At 46.1% G+C, this 18,172-nt stretch overlaps 1 protein-coding gene across 2 annotated transcripts; it reads right to left on the bottom strand.

Annotated features, from left to right (window-relative positions):
• Positions 1–1,329: 1,329 nt before the first annotated feature.
• On the bottom strand, positions 1,330–17,400 carry TBC1D25 (TBC1 domain family member 25). Of its 2 annotated transcripts, none has more exons than XM_041742131.1 (6): positions 17,159–17,400; positions 15,460–15,569; positions 14,354–14,559; positions 3,513–3,640; positions 3,182–3,370; positions 1,330–2,903 (listed from the first exon to the last, which is right to left on the bottom strand). In XM_041742131.1, exons 1-6 carry the CDS (start codon positions 17,276–17,278, stop codon positions 1,542–1,544), a joined length of 2,115 nt encoding a protein of 704 aa, XP_041598065.1. In that variant the 5' UTR covers positions 17,279–17,400; the 3' UTR covers positions 1,330–1,541. The 2 variants fall into 2 exon arrangements, with proteins under 2 accessions (XP_041598065.1, XP_041598066.1); XM_041742132.1 differs by having other exon boundaries at positions 14,354–14,508.
• Between the last annotated feature and the right edge of the window lie 772 nt (positions 17,401–18,172).

Below are 18,172 nucleotides of genomic sequence, written 5' to 3'. Positions count from 1 at the left end.
AGGTTTCTGCCCTTCAGTGGATCTGAGCTTCCTATTCACAGAAAGGACTCAGAGGTCCCAAGCTGACATACCCAGAATTGACTTGTTTGGCTCCTCAAATATCTGAGCTTGTTAATCACAGAATGTACCCAGAGGGTGTCAGCCGGTGGCTGATGAGGGGGACATTTTGGGTCCTCAGAGGGCCAGATACCCTCATATCTTGTATGGCCCTTAGACGGGATGTGTGTGTCTGAGCACCTTATCTGCACATTAGACCCGTTGTCTTGGGAGTACCCTAGACACAGAATGGCCTTGTCCTGCTCTTCGTAAAGCGAGCTCTCACTGGAGGAATGGTTAGCTTCCCCTCTGGTACTGGGGCATGATGGGAACGTTTTAAGGGTTATCTCCAGCTTCATATGGCATTCTTGGGGGAGACAGATGAGAGGATGGCTGCCCCAATGCTTCTCATCTCTGTGCCTAGTGCAGCAGCAACTTCTGGCCAGAATTTGGCATAGCCAGGCCATAACCCGAAGGAACCCAGTTACCTAACCCATTATCTGCCATGTCCTTTGTGGAGGATAGCACCTGGCCTACGAAAGAGTCTACCTTCTGAGAAGGTAAGTGGGAAAAGGGCCTTCTTTTGACCATTATCTTCCAAATAAGTAAGTGACTTATTTTAGGGCCTGCATTTTATCAGTGCTTGATTTGTGTGTCTACATAAGTGGGCTGGAGAACAGAAACCACTTATGGTGGTTTCTGTTGCTAACATGGTTTAAGACAGGCCCTCATGAGCTGCAAACCCAGTTTAGGGCTTAGAGCCCTAGGCAGGGCAGATCCAGTCTCTCAATCTGGTCCCACAACAAGTGACAAGAATTAGAAGCCTCAGACCCCCGCCCAGGACTGCCAGAATTAGTGCATAAGACTCACAGGGGAGGGTCTGGATCCTAGAAATGGTGACATGTAGAATGGGAGAAGTGGCTGGCCCAACATAAGTAGCCTGTACTGTCTAGTCTGTGTAATGAGACTTATCCTTTTGGACTCAGGAACTCCCTCTCTTATCCCTCATTTGGGGGCCTATCCTGAAAATGTACATTCACCGCTATGAACTAGACCTTTACCGGCAGACAGATGTACCACAAAACAGCCTTAGGCCTTCCTTAAGCAGCCCTCGACCTGGGTTCACTTCCTAGAACCAATTCTTAGCACCTACTCTCCTGCCACTGGGGAAGCAGGGGCCACCCTCCACCAAGTGAAGTGTTTCAGCTCCATCAGGTTAGGAGCTCCTGGGGATGCCATCTATAACAAAAACCAGAGAAAGCACAGAGAAATACACAGACCAAATGACCTTCATGTGTGCAAAGTACAGTTGTTAAAAACAAAACAACATAAATTGAGAAAGGAATGCCAAAGCAGAGCCCCATACTCTCAGACCTGGGGAGAAAGGGTCCTGCCCTCCCAACGGGTCTAGGGCTGGCAGGCAGGGAGCTGGGGTCTCATGTATAGGCTCTCATGGCAAAGAACAGAGATCTGGTGGGGCTGATGGTGGGCTGGAAGGAGCCTGATCAAGATGGGGCTGTGGCCTCAGCCCCCTCCTCTGAGTCCCACACCTCTGACTGCAGGTAATCAGCAAAGAGAGCCTTGGCCCGGCGAAGGACGCGCCCCAGGTGGTGTTTTCGCACAAGGCGGTCAAAGTGCATGGCCAGCTCATTGTAATCTAGCCCATTGCGCATGATGTGGTCTCGGTGCTCCAGCAGGATGGCAAGGCAGAGGAAGAGCATAAATGGGTTCCCCCGGCCAAATTCCTGGGGTGGGGGCAGGCCTAGTGGGGGCGGGGGTGGCAGGGACTTCCCAGGTTCTTGTGGGGAGCCCAGCTCTGGCATCAAGGGGGATCCTGCAGCCACATCACCAGCAGGAGAGGCCTCCTGGGTGGATGGTGGAGATGAGGAGGATGGGGAGTCAGGGTGGGAAGAGGAGGAGAATAGTGGGTCTGAGGAGTTCAATAAAGGCTCGGAGAGGGACTTGGAGCTGATGAGGGCAGCTGGTGGGGGCAGCTGAACCAGAGGGTCCCTCTTGGAGCCTGTGTTATCCCTGAGTTGCTGGAGGTCATTCAGACTGGCTTGTCTCAGGAGACGCCCCCCGCCACCAGGCCCCTGGCTGGTCGTGACCAAGTGGTCAACAGCATCTTCAAAAGCACTGCCTCCTCCACCAGCAGGCCTCAGCATGTGCCTCTGTCGTACGGGCCGCCCCCTGTGGCCACTGAAGCCAGCATCTGCCACTTGGCTGGGGGGTCCGACGAGCTCTACCTCATGTTCTGGAGGATCAGGGGGCAGCGAACTCCAGGTGACCTCAAGCATGCGGAGGGCATCATCAAAGGCAAACTCACGCTTGAGTTCAAGCAGCAGCCAGCGGTAACAGAAGAATAAGTCGTCGGCACCAGCTTCCTGTAAGTACTGGTAAAAGTCAGGATCGGCATGCCGCAGCAGCAACTTGAGATGGGCAAACTTGGTGGCCATGGCGCGGCCGTCAGGATGGAAGTTTGCGGCCAGGCGTTTCATGATGCCACAGAAGCAGACAAAGGCATGGCCTTCGTGGTCCATGACAGCGAGGATGGGTGAGGCAAGGTCACTCATGCCCTGACAGTAGGACACCTGTGGGTGGGTAACAGCATAGGTGGTAAGCAAGTCGTGCAGTGCCCGCAGGTGTGGGCCATCCTCAGGCCCCGCATAGTAGGGGTGGGCCCGGTCTGTACGCAGCACATCCTTGAGGACTGTGCTGCGGATGAATTCCAAGTCTTCAGGGCTTGCTCGTTGTGCCCACTCACTCTTGAGCTGTTCATACTCGCGACTCTTGCGTTTCATGTAGTCCATCCGCTCACGGCCTGTCAGCCCATCGGGGTATACGTTCAATAGGTACCGCCATACCACCTGGCCAGGGGCAAAAGAGGTAAGGCTGAGGTTCTACAAATGAGCCACCACATCTCAGTGTATATCTGCTACCACCCACCCTGCTGCCTTGGGGCTTTTGTCTTCCTTCAGAAAAGTCTGCCTTCCCACCTTGGCCTCCTAGCCCCTCCTGAAGGAGAGCTTGCTGCCCTGGAACATTCTCCAAGCCATCCCATGACAGTGTGGTCCACCACATGCATCTCATGAGCTATGCATGACTGCAGGAGTGATGGATCCAATGAGTGACCGAGGAGGCTCACCTTTCGTAGAGAGGGCTCAACACCACCATGATAGATCCGCAGTCGCAACTCCTCGGGGCGGGAGAGCTGGCCCTCATGGTTCAGGTATGTGTGAAACTCAGCATCGCTCAGGGGTGGCTTGAAGGGCTTGACATCTTCTCCATACGACCAGCTCAGCACCTGTTGGACCTTAGACAAGGTGCGGCCGACCTGTGACAGAAGGAGGGAGAAACACCACTAGTCAGCTGGGCAGGCTAGGGGAAGGTGCCAACCACCTAGATTGGTCAGAATCTGGGGTGCTGGGTAGGCCTGCCCTCCCCCTACAGCTGGCCACAGGGGTCCCTGAAATCACCTGAGAGAGGATAGACTGCGTGAAGGGCAAGGCAGCTGTTGTCAGCGATGACCTTTTCTCAGCCAGTAGCACGTCAGAACCAATGACATCCTTGGGGCTGATTATGTCCCAGTCTTCCAGGAGAGGGCCTAGGTACACAGAATGATGCAATACAAGAATGGGCATTAGAGTCCCAAACGTCAGGGCTGGGTTCCTCTCCTACCAAAGCCAGGCCACCCATCGGGCAATGAATGACTCCCATCCTCTCTTCCCATGTCATCTAAATCAGGAAAAACATAAAACCATGAATAATAATTCTTTGGTGGTAACTGTCCCACAGAATGGCTCAGCAGACTCTAAGCAGTATTTTAATGGTATAAATTAATAGTTTTGTGGCACTTGCTATGTGCCAACCATTATGAAAAGGGCTCCACTTTATGCCAAGAAGTGTTCTGAGCCTTTTACAAATATTGATTCATTTAATATTCATATCCTTCCCATGAGTTAGGTGCTGTTATTTTTTTTAAAAAGGTTTTATCTGTTTGTGAGAGAGTGAGAGAGAAAGAGAGAATGTGCATGAGCAGGGGGGAGTGGAGGGGCAGAGGGAGAGGGAGAAGCAGACTCCCCATCCAGCAGGTAGCCTGATGCAGGGCTCAATCACAGGATCCTGAGATCATGACCTGAGCTGGAGGCAGCCACTTAACGGACTAAGCCACTTAGGCACTCGGCACTATTATTATTATTGTTTCAAATATTTTTAAAAGATTTTTATCTCTAAGTAACAGCTATACCCAACATGGGGCTCAATCCCAGGACCCCAAGATCAAGAGTTGCAGGCTCTACTGACTGAGCCAGCCAGGCACCCCCAGTTAGGCTATTATTAACACCATTCTTTCTATGAGGAAACAGGCACAGTCTTTATAAGATAGTTGCCCAAGACCTCACAGCTAGTGAGTGAAAGAACTAAATTTGAAGCCCAGACCCAAAGCTTGAGGGCCCAAACTCTTAATCTTATATTCATGCTAGTCTCCATCCCACAATTGGTATAGATTACCATGATCATTCTCATTTAGTAGATGATGACAAAAAAGGTTGGAACGATTAACAACTGGCCAAGATTCTCCAGCCAGGAAATGGTAGGGCTGAATATGAACCTTGTTCCAGAGTCTAGACAGACTTTAGAAGTATTTGTGGAACAGGAATGTCATAGATAATACACAGAGGAAATAGTGTTATACTGGCTCTACCCAGTTCTGGCCCTTGAAACACCAGTAGAAGTCTATCCCTTCCCTCTCTTCTTTCCTTTCCCTTTGCATCTTTCCTTCCCACCTCAAATGTGATGTGATGGCTGAAGTAGCAGTGGCCATGTGAAGGGAAATTTGAGACGCTGAAAAGATGTCAGCCCTGGTGCCACAGAGCTGCTAATCTGACCACAGCAATGTCCCAACAGGTTTCTTTCTTTCTTTTTTTAAAGATTTGATTTATTTGACAGAGAGAAAGAGCGCAGAAACAGGCAGAGAGGCAGGCAGAGGGACAGGGAGAAGCAGGCTCCCCACTGAGCAGACAGCCCACTGGGTGGGCTCCATCCTAGGACCCTGTTTCATGACCTGAGCCAAAGGCAGGTGCTTAACCGACTAAGCCACCTAGGTACCCCTGTCCAACGGACTTCAAACTCTACGAAACAAGTCAACTTTGATTTAAGCCATTGTCATTTGCAGGCAAATGCTGTTCCTAAGCAGCCTGTCGATGGAGTCCACTATACCTTCTCCCACAGAGCTGAAGGAGAAGCAAACCCTAGGCCATATTTGGATGTCATTGCCTCTCTCTGGATGTCTCACAGAGCACAGAAAATGTAAGGGGTCCAAAAGGAGAGCCCAGGGCACCTGGGTGGCTTAGTGGTTGAGCGTCTGTCTTCAGCTCAGGTTGTGATCCCAGGGTCCTGGGATTGAATCCTGCATCAGCCTTCCTGCAGGATCATGCTTCTCCCTCTGCCTGTGTCTCTGCCTCTCTCTCTGTCTCTCTCATGAAAAAATAAAAATAAAATCTTTAAAACAAAACAACAAGAACAAAAGGAGAGCCCAAGATCCACTCTGGACACAGCCTCCTCCTCTGCTCCTCATGGGAGTAAACAGTGTCTCTATCTGTTCATCTGCTTGAGCCCAAAACCTGAGAGACATCCTTACTGCCTCCCACTCTCTCAACTCTCAGGGCCAAACTGTCACTAAGCCCTGTGGCTTCTGCATGCAAAACATACTTCAATTCTACCTCTTCTCTCATCTCTACCTTGTCACCTGTCTGAGCCACCACATCTTTCACTTGAGACTGCCTCTTTGCTCCTCTCCACTCCCTCCCAACAGCTGCCAGAGTGGTCTTTCCAAAGTATGAAAACACTTTTTTAAAAAAGATTTTATTTATTTATCTGACAGAGAGAAAGAGAGAGCAAGCATGAGCAGGGGTGTGGAATGGGGAGAGGGAGAACCAGGCTCCCCACTGAGTAGGGGGCTTGACGCAGGGCTCGACCCCAGGACCCTGAGATCATGACCCAAGCCGAAGGCAGACACTTAACCGACTGGGCCACCCAAGCACCCCCAAAACATTAAAACACTTAACAGATAAAAAGAAGAAGGTCAAACTAATGGTCTGAAAGACCAAATAGAAGAACCCCTTCAAGGTGCAGAGCTACAGCTTGATGATTTGAGTGAAATCGAGGAGAGGACAAGTCCAGGAGATGCAAGATGCAAGTAGTTCTGCTCCTCAACTCTGAAAGCAAGAAGACAGTGGTTTGCAGCACCCATGGAGCGCTGAGAAGAAAGCCTTGAGATGCAAGGGCTCCACCCACCCAGCCAAGACAGTACATATCTATCTTGGCCAGAGAAAGACGTTTTTCGTCACTGGAATACATCCAACCCTTGCACCTTATTGGAGAACAAGAAGTTCTTTAAACAAATGACTCCCGAATCACAATGCAGGCTCCAAGTGGGGGAAGGCAAAAGGGAAGGTAAATGGCAACAGGCTACAAGTTTTTATTTTTTTTATTTTTATTTTTTTTAACATTATCTTTTATTGTTTTTTATGATAGTCATACAGAGAGAGAGAGAGAGGCAGAGACACAGGCAGAGGGAGAAGCAGGCTCCATGCACCGGGAGCCCGACGTGGGATTCGATCCCGGGTCTCCAGGACCGCGCCCTGGGCCAAAGGCAGGCGCCCAACCGCTGTGCCACCCAGGGATCCCGGCTACAAGTTTTTAATATGTGTAGTTAAACATGAAATGACAAAGGTACTGTGATTGGGAGTTTATAATATTAAGCATTACATTAGGATTACTGAAACATAAGTGATCTACTATAAAGAAAAAACAATGATAGCCTGGAATTGAAAAAGAAATCATTACAAAAAATACACACACACACACACACACGCACACACACACACGTGTGTGTGTGTGTGTGTATATATATATGTATGTATGTATGTATATATGTATATATAGAAATTACTATCTAAACCAAACCCAGAAGTTAAAGGTTAGGGATCAGAGTAAAAGTAAGAATTAAAAGTGTTCCATGGGATGCCTGGGTGGCTCAGTGGTTGAGAGTCGGCCTTTGGCTCGGGTCATGATCCCAGGGTCCTGGGATTGAGTCCTGCTTCGGGCTCCCCATGGGAGCTTGCTTCTTCCTCTGCCTATGTCTCTGCCTCTCCTCTGTGTGTCTCCCATGAATAAATAAATAAAAACTTAAAAAAATTTTAAAAATAAAAGTGTTCCAAAGCTTCCATTTCAAGGGCCTGGGAGGGTGGGAGAGACTGGAGGGAAAACAGTTTAACTGTCAATTGAGTAAAAAAAAGCATAAATCCTGGTATGGGGTTTTTGTGAGAGACATACCTAAAATTACGTGACAAAGAATGGTTGAAAACTGAAGAAACCCAAGGTATTCTTGGCAAACACCAACAGAGGCAAGCACAGCCATGTGAATGTCAGAAAAAGCACTGCTCAAGGGCAAAAGTATTACAGGAAAAGAGAGACATTCTATATTGCTTAAGAAAAGAAAGAAGCCATTAATAGAATGGGCAAAGGATTTCTATAAGCACAATCTCATCCAGTGGCAAAGCCTGATCTGAACTATATATAGTCTTAATATGACCTACTAAGTGTGAATGTGTACATATTTCCCTGAAGAAGCATCCAAATGTTTCACTATGGAGTGCTGTCTCAGGCCCTACTTGTGGTATTACATGATATATGCTATACATACTACATTTTCCTATAACATTGTCAAACTTCCCAAACCCTAAATTAATATATAAATTCTGTGCAATGCCAATCAGAAATCTACTTGGGTTTTTCCTGGAACTGGATAAAAATTACTTTAAGGATCATATGGAAGAATTCACATTTAAGAATAGTTAAGGGGCAGCCCTGGTGCTGCAGCGGTTTAGCGCTGCCTGCAGCCCGGGGTGTGATCCTGGAGACCCGGGATCGAGTCCCACATCGGGCTTCCTGCATGGAGCCTGCTTCTCCCTCTGCCTGTGTCTCTGCCTCTCTCGCTCTCTCTGAATGAATAAATAAATAAATATTTAAAAAAAATAAGAATAGTTAAGAAAAAGAAGAGCCAAGAAAAAGAATAGTGGGAGGATGGCAATGCTTGCCTTATTAAAATTAACCACAAAACCAGTGTGATAAAAATATGATGTCAGCACAGAAATAGACAAACGGAGCCAATGGGTAGAATGTGACAGAGAGCCCAGAAATAAATCCAAGTACACATGGCAACTCAGTGTATAATAAAAGTGTCATTCCAAATCAGTGTAAACAAGGTGGTTCTTTAATAAATGATGCTGGCATAACTGTTTTTCTGGAATTTTTTGAAAACAACTAGGTGTACTTATCACAATGTTCACAGAGTAGAGATTTATATGTAAAAAAAATAAAATAATAAGCATATTAGAAGAAAACATAGGAGAATATCTGTATAAACTTGTGGATGGGAAGATGTTCCAAAGTAAGGGGAGATACTCAGAAGTCATAAAGGAAGAGATAGATATTATGTATAAAACTGCATGCAGGGACGCCTGGGTGGCTCAGCGGTTTAGAGCCTGCCTTCAGCCCAGGGCCTGATCCTGGAGTCCCAAGATCAAGTCCCACATCAGGCTTCCTGCATGGAGCCTGCTTCTCCCTCTGCCTGTGTCTCTGCCTCTCTCTCTGTGTCTCTCATGAATAAATAAATAAAATCTTAAAAAAAAGACTGCATGTAAATTTCAGTTTTCAATAGGACAAAAGAAAAAGACACTATAAGCAAAGCCATAAAACAAAAGATAAGCTGGGAAAAAATATTGGCAGTACATATGACAATATGATAAAGAGGATTTGTATCACAATAACACAAATTGGTTGAAGGTCTAGGCTTGGTAATCTTCCATTTGTAGAGGTGACAGAAACTGACTTCTTCCCAGAAAGAGGACTGGCCATCCAAGGTGTCACAACATGCCTGGTGCTTTCAGTCATGAACATGATCACAGGAACATCATTAATAACATTTATAATAACAGCCCTATCTATTGGATACTTATATAGTTTGAGACCATTTATGTTAAACATATACCATTTGTGGTTATATACAAATATGATATGAATATATTTATGTTTATATGTAGATAAACATGTGTATGTGTATGAGTAAGGAGCTGCAATATTACTCATCAAGCTAATCATAGTGGTTCCTGTAGGGCAAAAGGGTAGGGGATCAAGATTTGGCACAGTGGTTCCAGGAGACTTCAGCATTATTTGAAATGTTTTCATTTTTCATAAGGAAAATGTAAAAAAAAAAAAATAAATAAGGAAAATGTATTTACTGGGTAATTAAAATTAATTAAAAATTAATTTTTAATTTCTTTCTTTTTAAAAAGATTTCATTTATTCATTCATGAGAGGCACAGACAGAGAGGCAGAGACATAGGCAGAGGGAGAAGCCCTCCTCGCAGGGAGCCCGATGTGGGACTCAATCCCGGAATCATGCCCTGAGCCAAAGGCAAATGCTTAACCACTGAGCAACCCAGGCATCCCTAAAAATTAATTCCTTTAAAAAAATGCAACTTCAATCAAATTCCCATTAGAATTTTAATGGACTGATAAGCTAATTCTATTAAATGAGAAGAACAGTAAGTGCACAAGAATATTTAAGAAACATTTTTAAAAAGGAAAACTTTAAAACATGTCATAAAGCTTTATGATTAAAACAACATGGAACTGGTTTGGATTTAACAAAGAGATCAATATAAGACGACCAGGAGTTCAGAAATAGGTTTGTTTCCCAAATGCAGGCAGGAATCTGGTAGATGAGACAATGGTAGGAAAAGAATGGACTCATCAATAACTGGAAAGTTGGATTCTCAAGGTGCCTGGGTGGCTCAGTCAGTTAAGTGTCTGCCTTTGGCTCAGGTCATGATCCCGGGGTACTGGGGTCAAGCCCCATATGGGGCTCCCTGCTCAGTGGGGAGCCTGCTTCTCCCTCTGCCTTTGCCCTCTGCTCGTACTATAATAAATTTTAAAAAAATCTCAAAAAAAGAAAGTCAGGGGCATCTGGGTGGCTCAGTGTCTAAGCATCTACCTTTGGCTCACGTTGTGATCCCAGGGTCCTGGAATCGAGTTCTGCATCAGGCTGCCCCCGCAGGGAGCCTGCTTCTCCCTCTGCCTATGTCTCTGCCTCTCATGAATAAATGAATAAAATCTTAAAAAAAAAACAAAGTCAATCCTCTAAAAAGAATATTTAAATGTCTTTTTGTCAAATTGATAAGTGTCTGTCTCTCTGCTTTATTTGCATTCCTCTCAGTTCTTATACAGTTGGGGTTTTCTTCATGTTATTAGCTGTACAGATTTGATTTCTTTACCAAAGGAGTGTCACTGTGTCCATTTTATAGGTGAGGAAACCAAAGCTTGGGGAATTAGTTAAGTGAGTGATCCAAGCACACAGGGCTACTCTGGTAGAAGTTCCTGTCTCCAGCTACCTGTCTTTTTCTGTTTGTCTCTGCCCATCTTTATCACTATCTTTCTCTCTGACTCATTTTTTCCTCTCTTTCCACCTCTCTCTCTTTTTCTCTAGGCTGCTAATCTTAATAAGCCCACAATTTCATAAAATCAAATGGTTAAGAGCAAGGACTCTGGACTAGTTCAGCCACCACTTGAGTTCAAATCCTGCTCTTCCACTAACTGTGTGACATGCACAAGTCCTGTTCCCTTCTCTGAGCCTGTTTCCTCATCTATAATGTAGGGATGACCATCATGCCTACCCTGTAGGATTGTTTTGACAATCTAATGAATAAATATTATGTGTGTAGAATGGTCCTGAGTGTTCAACACATGTTAGCTATTTATAATGTTACCTCTCATCCCAAATGGGCATGTAAATTCCCTGAGGCTGGGAACCATGTCTTTCACTCTCCCACTTTTTAATTTAATTTTATTATTAATTTATTTTTAAAGATTTTAGGGCAGCCCAGGTGGCTCAGCGGTTTAGTGCTGCCTTCAGCCCATGGTGTGGTCCTGGGGACCCAGGATCCAGTCCCATAGCAGGCTCCCTGCATGGAATGGAGCCTGCTTCTCCATCTGCCTGTGTCTCTGCCTTTCTCTCTCTGTGTGTGTCTCTCATGAATAAATAAAATCTTCTAAATAAAAAGATTTTATTTATTTATTCCCGAGACACACACAGAGAGATGCAGAGACAAAGACAGAGGGAGAAACAGGATCCTTGCAGGGAGCCCAATGTGGGAGTTGATCTCTGGACTGGGATCATGCCCTAAGCTGAAGGCAGATGCTCAACCACTGAGCCACCCAGGTGTCCCTTTAAAGATTTATTTATTATTTATTATTTTTTTATTTTTATTTTTTTAAAAGATTTTATTCATTCATGAGAGACACACACAGAGAGAGAGAGAGGTAGAGACACAGGCAAAGGGAGAAGCAGGCTCCACGCAGGGAGCCCGACATGGGACTCAATCCCGGGTCTCCAGGATCAGGCCCTGGGCTGAAGGCCGCACTAAACCGCTGAGCCACCCGCACTGCCCTATTTATTATTTAAAAAAAAGATTTATTTATTCATTTTAAAGAGAGAGAGAGAGAGACAGAGACAGAGTGGAGGGAGGGTCAGTGGGAGGAAAATCTTCCAGCAGACTCCCTGCTGAGCGTGGAGCCGGATGTGGGGCCCGATCCCGTGACCCATGAGACCATTACCCAAGGCGAAACCAAGAGTTGGAAAATCAACTGACTGAGCCACCTAGGAGCCGCAATAGTTTATTTGCTTGAGAGAGAGAGAGAGAGAGAGAGAGAGCAAGCAAGCACGAGTGGGGGAAGGTGCAGAGGGAGAGAGAGAGAAAAGCAGACGCCTTGCTGAACACAGAGCCCAAGGCAGGGCTCGATGCCAGGACCCCAAAATCACAAACTGAGCCAAAGTCAGACAGATGCTTAACTGACTGAGCCATCGAGGCACCAAGTTTTTATTTAAAAAAATTTCAAATCTAAAAAAAAAAAAAAAAAAAAAAAATTTCAAATCTACAATAAAGTTAAACCCATACATCCTTCATCTAGCTCCCCTAACTGTTCATTTTTTGCCACATTTGCTTCTTTTTGCTTTCTCCATATAGACACATATTGTTTTTTATTATTCTTTTATCTTTTTTAAAAAAGATTTTTATTTATTTATTCATGAGAGACACACAGAGTGAAAGGCAGAGACATAGGCAGAGGGAGAAGCAGGCTTCATGCAGGGAGCCCGATGTAGGACTTGATCCTGGGACTCCAAGATCATGCCCTGAGCCAAAGGCAGACATCCAACCGCTGAGCCACCCAGGTGTCCCTCTTTTATTTTATCTTAATTTTTTAAAGATTTTATTTGAGAGAGAGCAATAGAGAGAGAGCATGTGAGCAATAGCAGCGGGGAGGGGCCAGGGAGATGGAGAATCAGACTTCCTGCTGAGCAGGCTGCCCGATGATGCGGGGCAGGTAAGCCACCCAGACACCTCTACATAGTGGTTTTCTTTTAAAGATTTATTTACTAAAAAAAAAAAAAGATTTATTTACTTATTTCAGAGAGAGAAATGAGAGAGAGAATGCGTGGAGGGGAGGGGCAGAGGGAGAGAGAATGCTTGAGTAGACTCCCAACCAGTGCAGAGCCCAACATGAGGCTCAATCCCAGGACTGTGAGATCATGACCTGAACTGAAATCAAGAGTTAGCCCCTTAACCGACTGAACCACCCAGGCACCCCAATACATATATTTTTTTCCAATACATATTATTTTTTGCTGAATTATTTGCAGACATCATGACACTTTACCCCTTAATGCTTAACTGTGTTTTTCCTGAGACCAAGGACATTTTCCTTGAATAACCATAATGCTATTACCATACCTAGGACATTTAACATTGATACAATATTATCATCTAATATATGGTTCATAATCAAATTTTTTGGGCCCATGTCTTAATTTATCTGTGCATTCCCAGGGACCAACACATGTAAGAGTCAGGGAACGAATATGAGAAGAGAGGAAGTGGCTGAGAGATCAAAGGAACAATGAATGGGTGAACATGAGTGCAGGATGAATGAATGGATAAATACAATCATCATTATCATAATCAGCACTGTTATAATTATGTGTTATTATTATTTTTAAAGATTTATTTATTTATTCATGAGATACACAGACTGTGATAGAGAGGCAGAGACACAGGCAGAGGGAGAAGTAGGCTCCATGCAGGGAGCCCGATGTAGGACTCGATCCTGGATTCCAGAATAACGACCTGAACCAAAGGCAGGTGCCCAACCACTGAGCCATCCAGGCGTCCCTAATTATGTGTTATTATAACGGAAACATACAATATTACATCTCTATTGTTATGCTGCATTATATAATTATTACCTATATTACTAGATTATATGTTATAATAGGAAACATAATAGGATACTTGTTAGAACTAATATATATTTAAAAAAAAAGAATATATATATATATATATATATATATATATATATTGATTTTATTTACTTGAGAGAGAAAGAGAGAGCGTGCACACATGCACGCATACAGGAGTAGTGGGGAGGGGCAGTGGGAGATGGAAAAGCAGACTCTGCTGAACAGGAAGCCAGATGCAGGGCTTGATCTCAGAGCCCTGGGATCATGATCTGAGCCAAAGGGAGACGCTTAACTGAGCCACCCAGGCACCCCTGAAGCTAATATTTTATTTTTATTTTTTATTTTTTAAAGATTTATTTATTTATTCATGAGAGAGGCAAAGACATAGGCAGAAGGAGAAGCAGGCTCCTTGCAGGGAACCCGACGCGGGACTCAATCCCAGAACTCCAGGATCATGCCCTGAGCCGAAGGCAGACGTTCAATCACTCAGCCATCGAGGCGTCCCATGGAGCTAATATTTTTAAAATATTTTTATTTATTTTATTTCAGAGAGGGGGGAGGGAAAGGGGGGAATTTCAAGCAGACTCCACAGTGAGTGCAGAACCTGACACAGGCTCCATCTCATGACCCTGAGATCATGACCTGAGCTGAAACCAAGAGTTGGATGCTTAACCAACTGGGCCACCTAGAGCTAATATTTTTTGAGCACTCTCCTCGCTGCCATACATTGTTCCAGGCATTTTACGTGAGTTTCCCTGTTTAATCCTCATGATGGCCCTAAGATATCATTATTTCTACTTTACAGGTGAGGCAACTGAGGCCCAGTGGCCAAGCCAGGATATGGACTTAGGATACCTTTTTCTCAAGCTCATTGTGAGGGAGTGTATTGGAAGGGGTGGAGTCATCCTATGGGGAAAGGGTGGGTCCCAGAGCAGTGGCCCCAGGGGGCCAGGTACTCACTGTCCTCGGTGGGCCGAATGTCCACCCGAAGCTGCAGATAAGGTTTTGAGGCTGTGGCGAAGGCTGTGCTGAGGTCCCAGTCAGACAGGAGTGAGAGGTAAGTCTCCTGCCCTAGCCGATCCCGACCCAGGTAGCTGATGCCAAAGTTCTTCTTCCTGGACAGAGGAGGTGTGGCAGCTCTCAAGTGCCCCCTGTGCCCTGGAGGCCTGAGGGCCAGTTTCCACAAAAAGCCAGGGAAGGCAGAGATGAAGTCAAACAACTCCCTACTATGTATTGGGTACTGTGCCAAGGATGGTGGGAAGTCTGAGGTCAGATAGTTTATCTCCACTTTTTTATACAAACACAGATAACAGATACACACCTGCTTGTATCTACAGGGTACACTGAAAACTTGCAATGTCGGTCCCTTCTAGGGAAGGTAACAGGGTAGTTAAGGGATAGAAGTGGGAAGAAAACAGCCTTCCTATTGCATAAAAAATAAAGCAATCTGTCTGTTACCTTTCACAACAAAAAAAATGTTTAAGAAAAAAGATAAAAAAACAACTAAGTACTTGTTCTTCAGATACACTTGTGCAACTATGCAATGAAGTATGTTGGTAACTACTGTAACCATGGAAACGTCCTAAGTACACATCACTTTTGTACTCCTTGAATTTGTTACCACGTACATGTACTTCTCCAAAATAACAACCACAACAAAATAACCATCATACCTGTCCCCAAGAGACACCACTTTTCATCTATCAGGTCGGCAAATTTTCCAATGTTTTCTAATAAGCAATGTTTCCAAGGGAAACAGGCATTTTATATGCTGCTGGTGAGATTATAAATTGGCAAAAACCTGTCCAGGATGCATTTTGGAAACACTCTCTGAAAATTTTAAAAAGCATACACCCTTAGCCCAGTAATATCACTGTTAGGAATTTATCCTATGACTAGATTTCCTCAAATATTCCAGGATATGCAAATGTGGGAGTTCACTATGGTATTATTTGTAATAATGAAACAAACAAACAAAAACCCTACCAAACAACAACAAAAATGCCAAACAACCACTGTTGAGGTGGGTGGCCCCATGGTCGGTCCCCCAGTAACCCATAACTCACCCATTCAAATCAAAGGCTCGGATGAGGATGTGCTGCAATACATCGAGTGAGGTGATCTGGGGGTCGACGGCAAAAGAGCGGAACTCCGGTGGCAAGAAGCTGTCACACTTCTGGGGAGAGAAGACACAGGGTGGGCCACCAGGGGCCATGCATCACCAGGCTGAAGTGGAGTGAGGGATAGGAGGCAAGGTCAGACAAGTGGTGGGCGGGGGGCAGATGGAGGCAGGGGTTCCGGGCCTTGGTGAGGGCTTTGGTTGTTGCTCTAGGGGGGAAGACTTGGAGGGTTCTGTGCAGAGGAGGGATGTGATCTGACTTAGGATTTTTAACAGGATCCTTCTGACTGCTCTTAGAAGAACAGACTGTGGGGGGCAAGGGAGAAAGCAGCAGTCCAGTGAGGAGGAGGCCACTGCAATAGTCTAAGCACCCAATCCTTCTTTGTCCCCTGCAACGATGGCTGTCAGGATCACCATGTCCAGTCTGGCCCCCATTAAATCAATACTCCATGCTGCACCAATTTAGCTCATGTATCTACAATTCATACTACCCTGCTTAAATCTCATCAAAGGCAACCCCAGGGTTCCCAGAAGGTAAGCCTATAGGACTCTGGCCAGCCTGTGTTCAGTCAGCTTTTTTGAACTCCACACTCTGGTACTACCAAACTGCTTGGAAGTTATTTTGAACACATCCTGGCTTCAAGACTTTGCTTGTGTGGATCCCCCTGTCTGGAAAGTCCTTCCTACTTTCTTCCAACCGGCTAGACACAGCTCAGGCATCATCTCTTTTCTGAATTCCCAAACCTCTACATTAGAGCCTCCTGTATTACCCTGAGGTGATCCATTTACTTCTTTCCAGAATCTACTTTCTTTTCATCAACACCAGTCCCACCACCCTAGTCCTAGCCACCGTTTTCATTTCCTGCAGCTATGGCAACAGCTTTATTACTTAGAATACATGTCAAAGGCCCTTCACAATCTGCCTCCCTTTTACCTCTTCGTTTTACTCCCTACCTGTTCCAGCAATAATGGGAACCTAAGGGAACATGCCAAGCTCATCCCCACTTCCCAGCCGTTGCCCTTGCTGATCTCTCTGCTTCCACTCATCCTCCTATAGGCACATGGACGATTCCTTTTAAGGGGGGTGTCTCTGCTCTTTCAGTACCTCTCTAGGAACTTCCCGCTACAACTGTGGCCAAAGTAACTCCCTAGTTCAGAAGCTTTTTAGTTACTTCCTCACGACATTCACCACTGTCCAAAACATCTCACTTATTTAGCGGTCTTCCCGAGAAGCATGTAGTAAGCTCATCCAGGGTGAGATTGTAAATTGGCACAAAAGTGCAGTCTCAACATACATGTTAATTCACTTCAGCACCTCCTTTTCAGACACCAACAGCCCCCCTCACGCCTCGACTACTAAGGCCCCTCCTCCAGCCCTATGGTCCCTCCTCTCTACCCATTATCTCCACCTATCTCCTTAGGCCCCTATCCCTCCATTTTCAATCCCTAGGTTCTCAGGCCCTGCCCAACATTTCCAGGTCCAGCCTCCCCCCTCGCCCGTCCCCATCACCATCACTCTGCCCTCAAGCCTCGCCCCTCAGGTTAACACCCCAAATCTCGGGCCCCGCCCTCCAACCTAGGAGAGTCACCGCCTTCCCCTCCCCTGGGCACCCCAGGCAGGCAGGCCGACCAACTGTCAGCCTCACCTTGACTCGGACCCGTACCACCTCTCGCTCCTCCTCCTCAGCCGCCGCCGCCTGGGCTCCCCCACCAGGTGGGGGCGCTCCAGAGCCGGCCAAGTCCGAGGATCCAGAGGCCGACGCCATCCCGCCGCCAGCCGCCTCAGGGCGACGGTTGACCGTTGCCCCCCACCACTGTGCGCACTCCGAAGTCCCGGCGCCGGCGGCCCCACCTTGCGCCCTGGCGCAGGCGCAGAGGCCGCCGTGCGATCCCGCTCCCCCACTGCCCCTCCCACCAAGCACAGGGTGGAGATGGCCTCTACGCATGCGCTTCAGATGCTGTTGCCAAGTGTCCCGCCTCCAAAACCTGAGCATTGTGCCTCATTTCCAGCCTTGCGCAGGCGCCTTCTGAGGTCCCACCTCCCCCCGCCTACGGTTCGGTTTTTTGGGCAGTTCACTTCCGGATTCGCTCGCGTGTAACAATTTATTCTGGCGAGAGAAGTGGGCGGGGAAAAGAAGCTGCTGTGCGGTGACGTCAGTCTCCACGCCCCGCCCCACTCGCCTCGCGCTTCTGCTTAGCAGATGATGTCATGTATTTCAAACCGCCTGTAGCCCTCGCTTCAAGTCGAATGAATGGAAAAATAATCCTTTTTCCAGAATCTTTTAAAAATAGTTTACACCATATGAAAATTCATGGAGCTGTTCATTTGTGACTTCTGCAGTTTTTATCTGCATGACATATTTCAATAAATGACTTACCAAAAAAGCCGTTTTTACACTCTCTGGAGGTCCTAGCTTTTTAAGTTTGCCTTCATTTTATTTAATCCTCGCAACACGTTGCAGTCAGTCCTATTATTAAACAGTGTGTGTCCACTAATATCTGAATGAACATATTTTAGACTTCTCAAATCAAAATACATGAAGGCATTCTTTTCACTTCATTGCACATCCATCTGGTTTGGACAAAATACAGACTGCCCTTACCAGTGTAATTTCTAACAAAGAAGTCCTGTAAGATGCCTGGACTTGTTATTGTTGCAG

The sequence above is a fragment of the Vulpes lagopus genome, chromosome X, assembly GCF_018345385.1.
Source record: "Vulpes lagopus strain Blue_001 chromosome X, ASM1834538v1, whole genome shotgun sequence".
Classification (NCBI taxonomy): Eukaryota; Metazoa; Chordata; class Mammalia; order Carnivora; family Canidae; genus Vulpes; species Vulpes lagopus.
The sequence above is the reverse complement of the archived record's forward strand: the minus strand, read 5'-3'. Positions and strand labels throughout refer to the sequence as shown.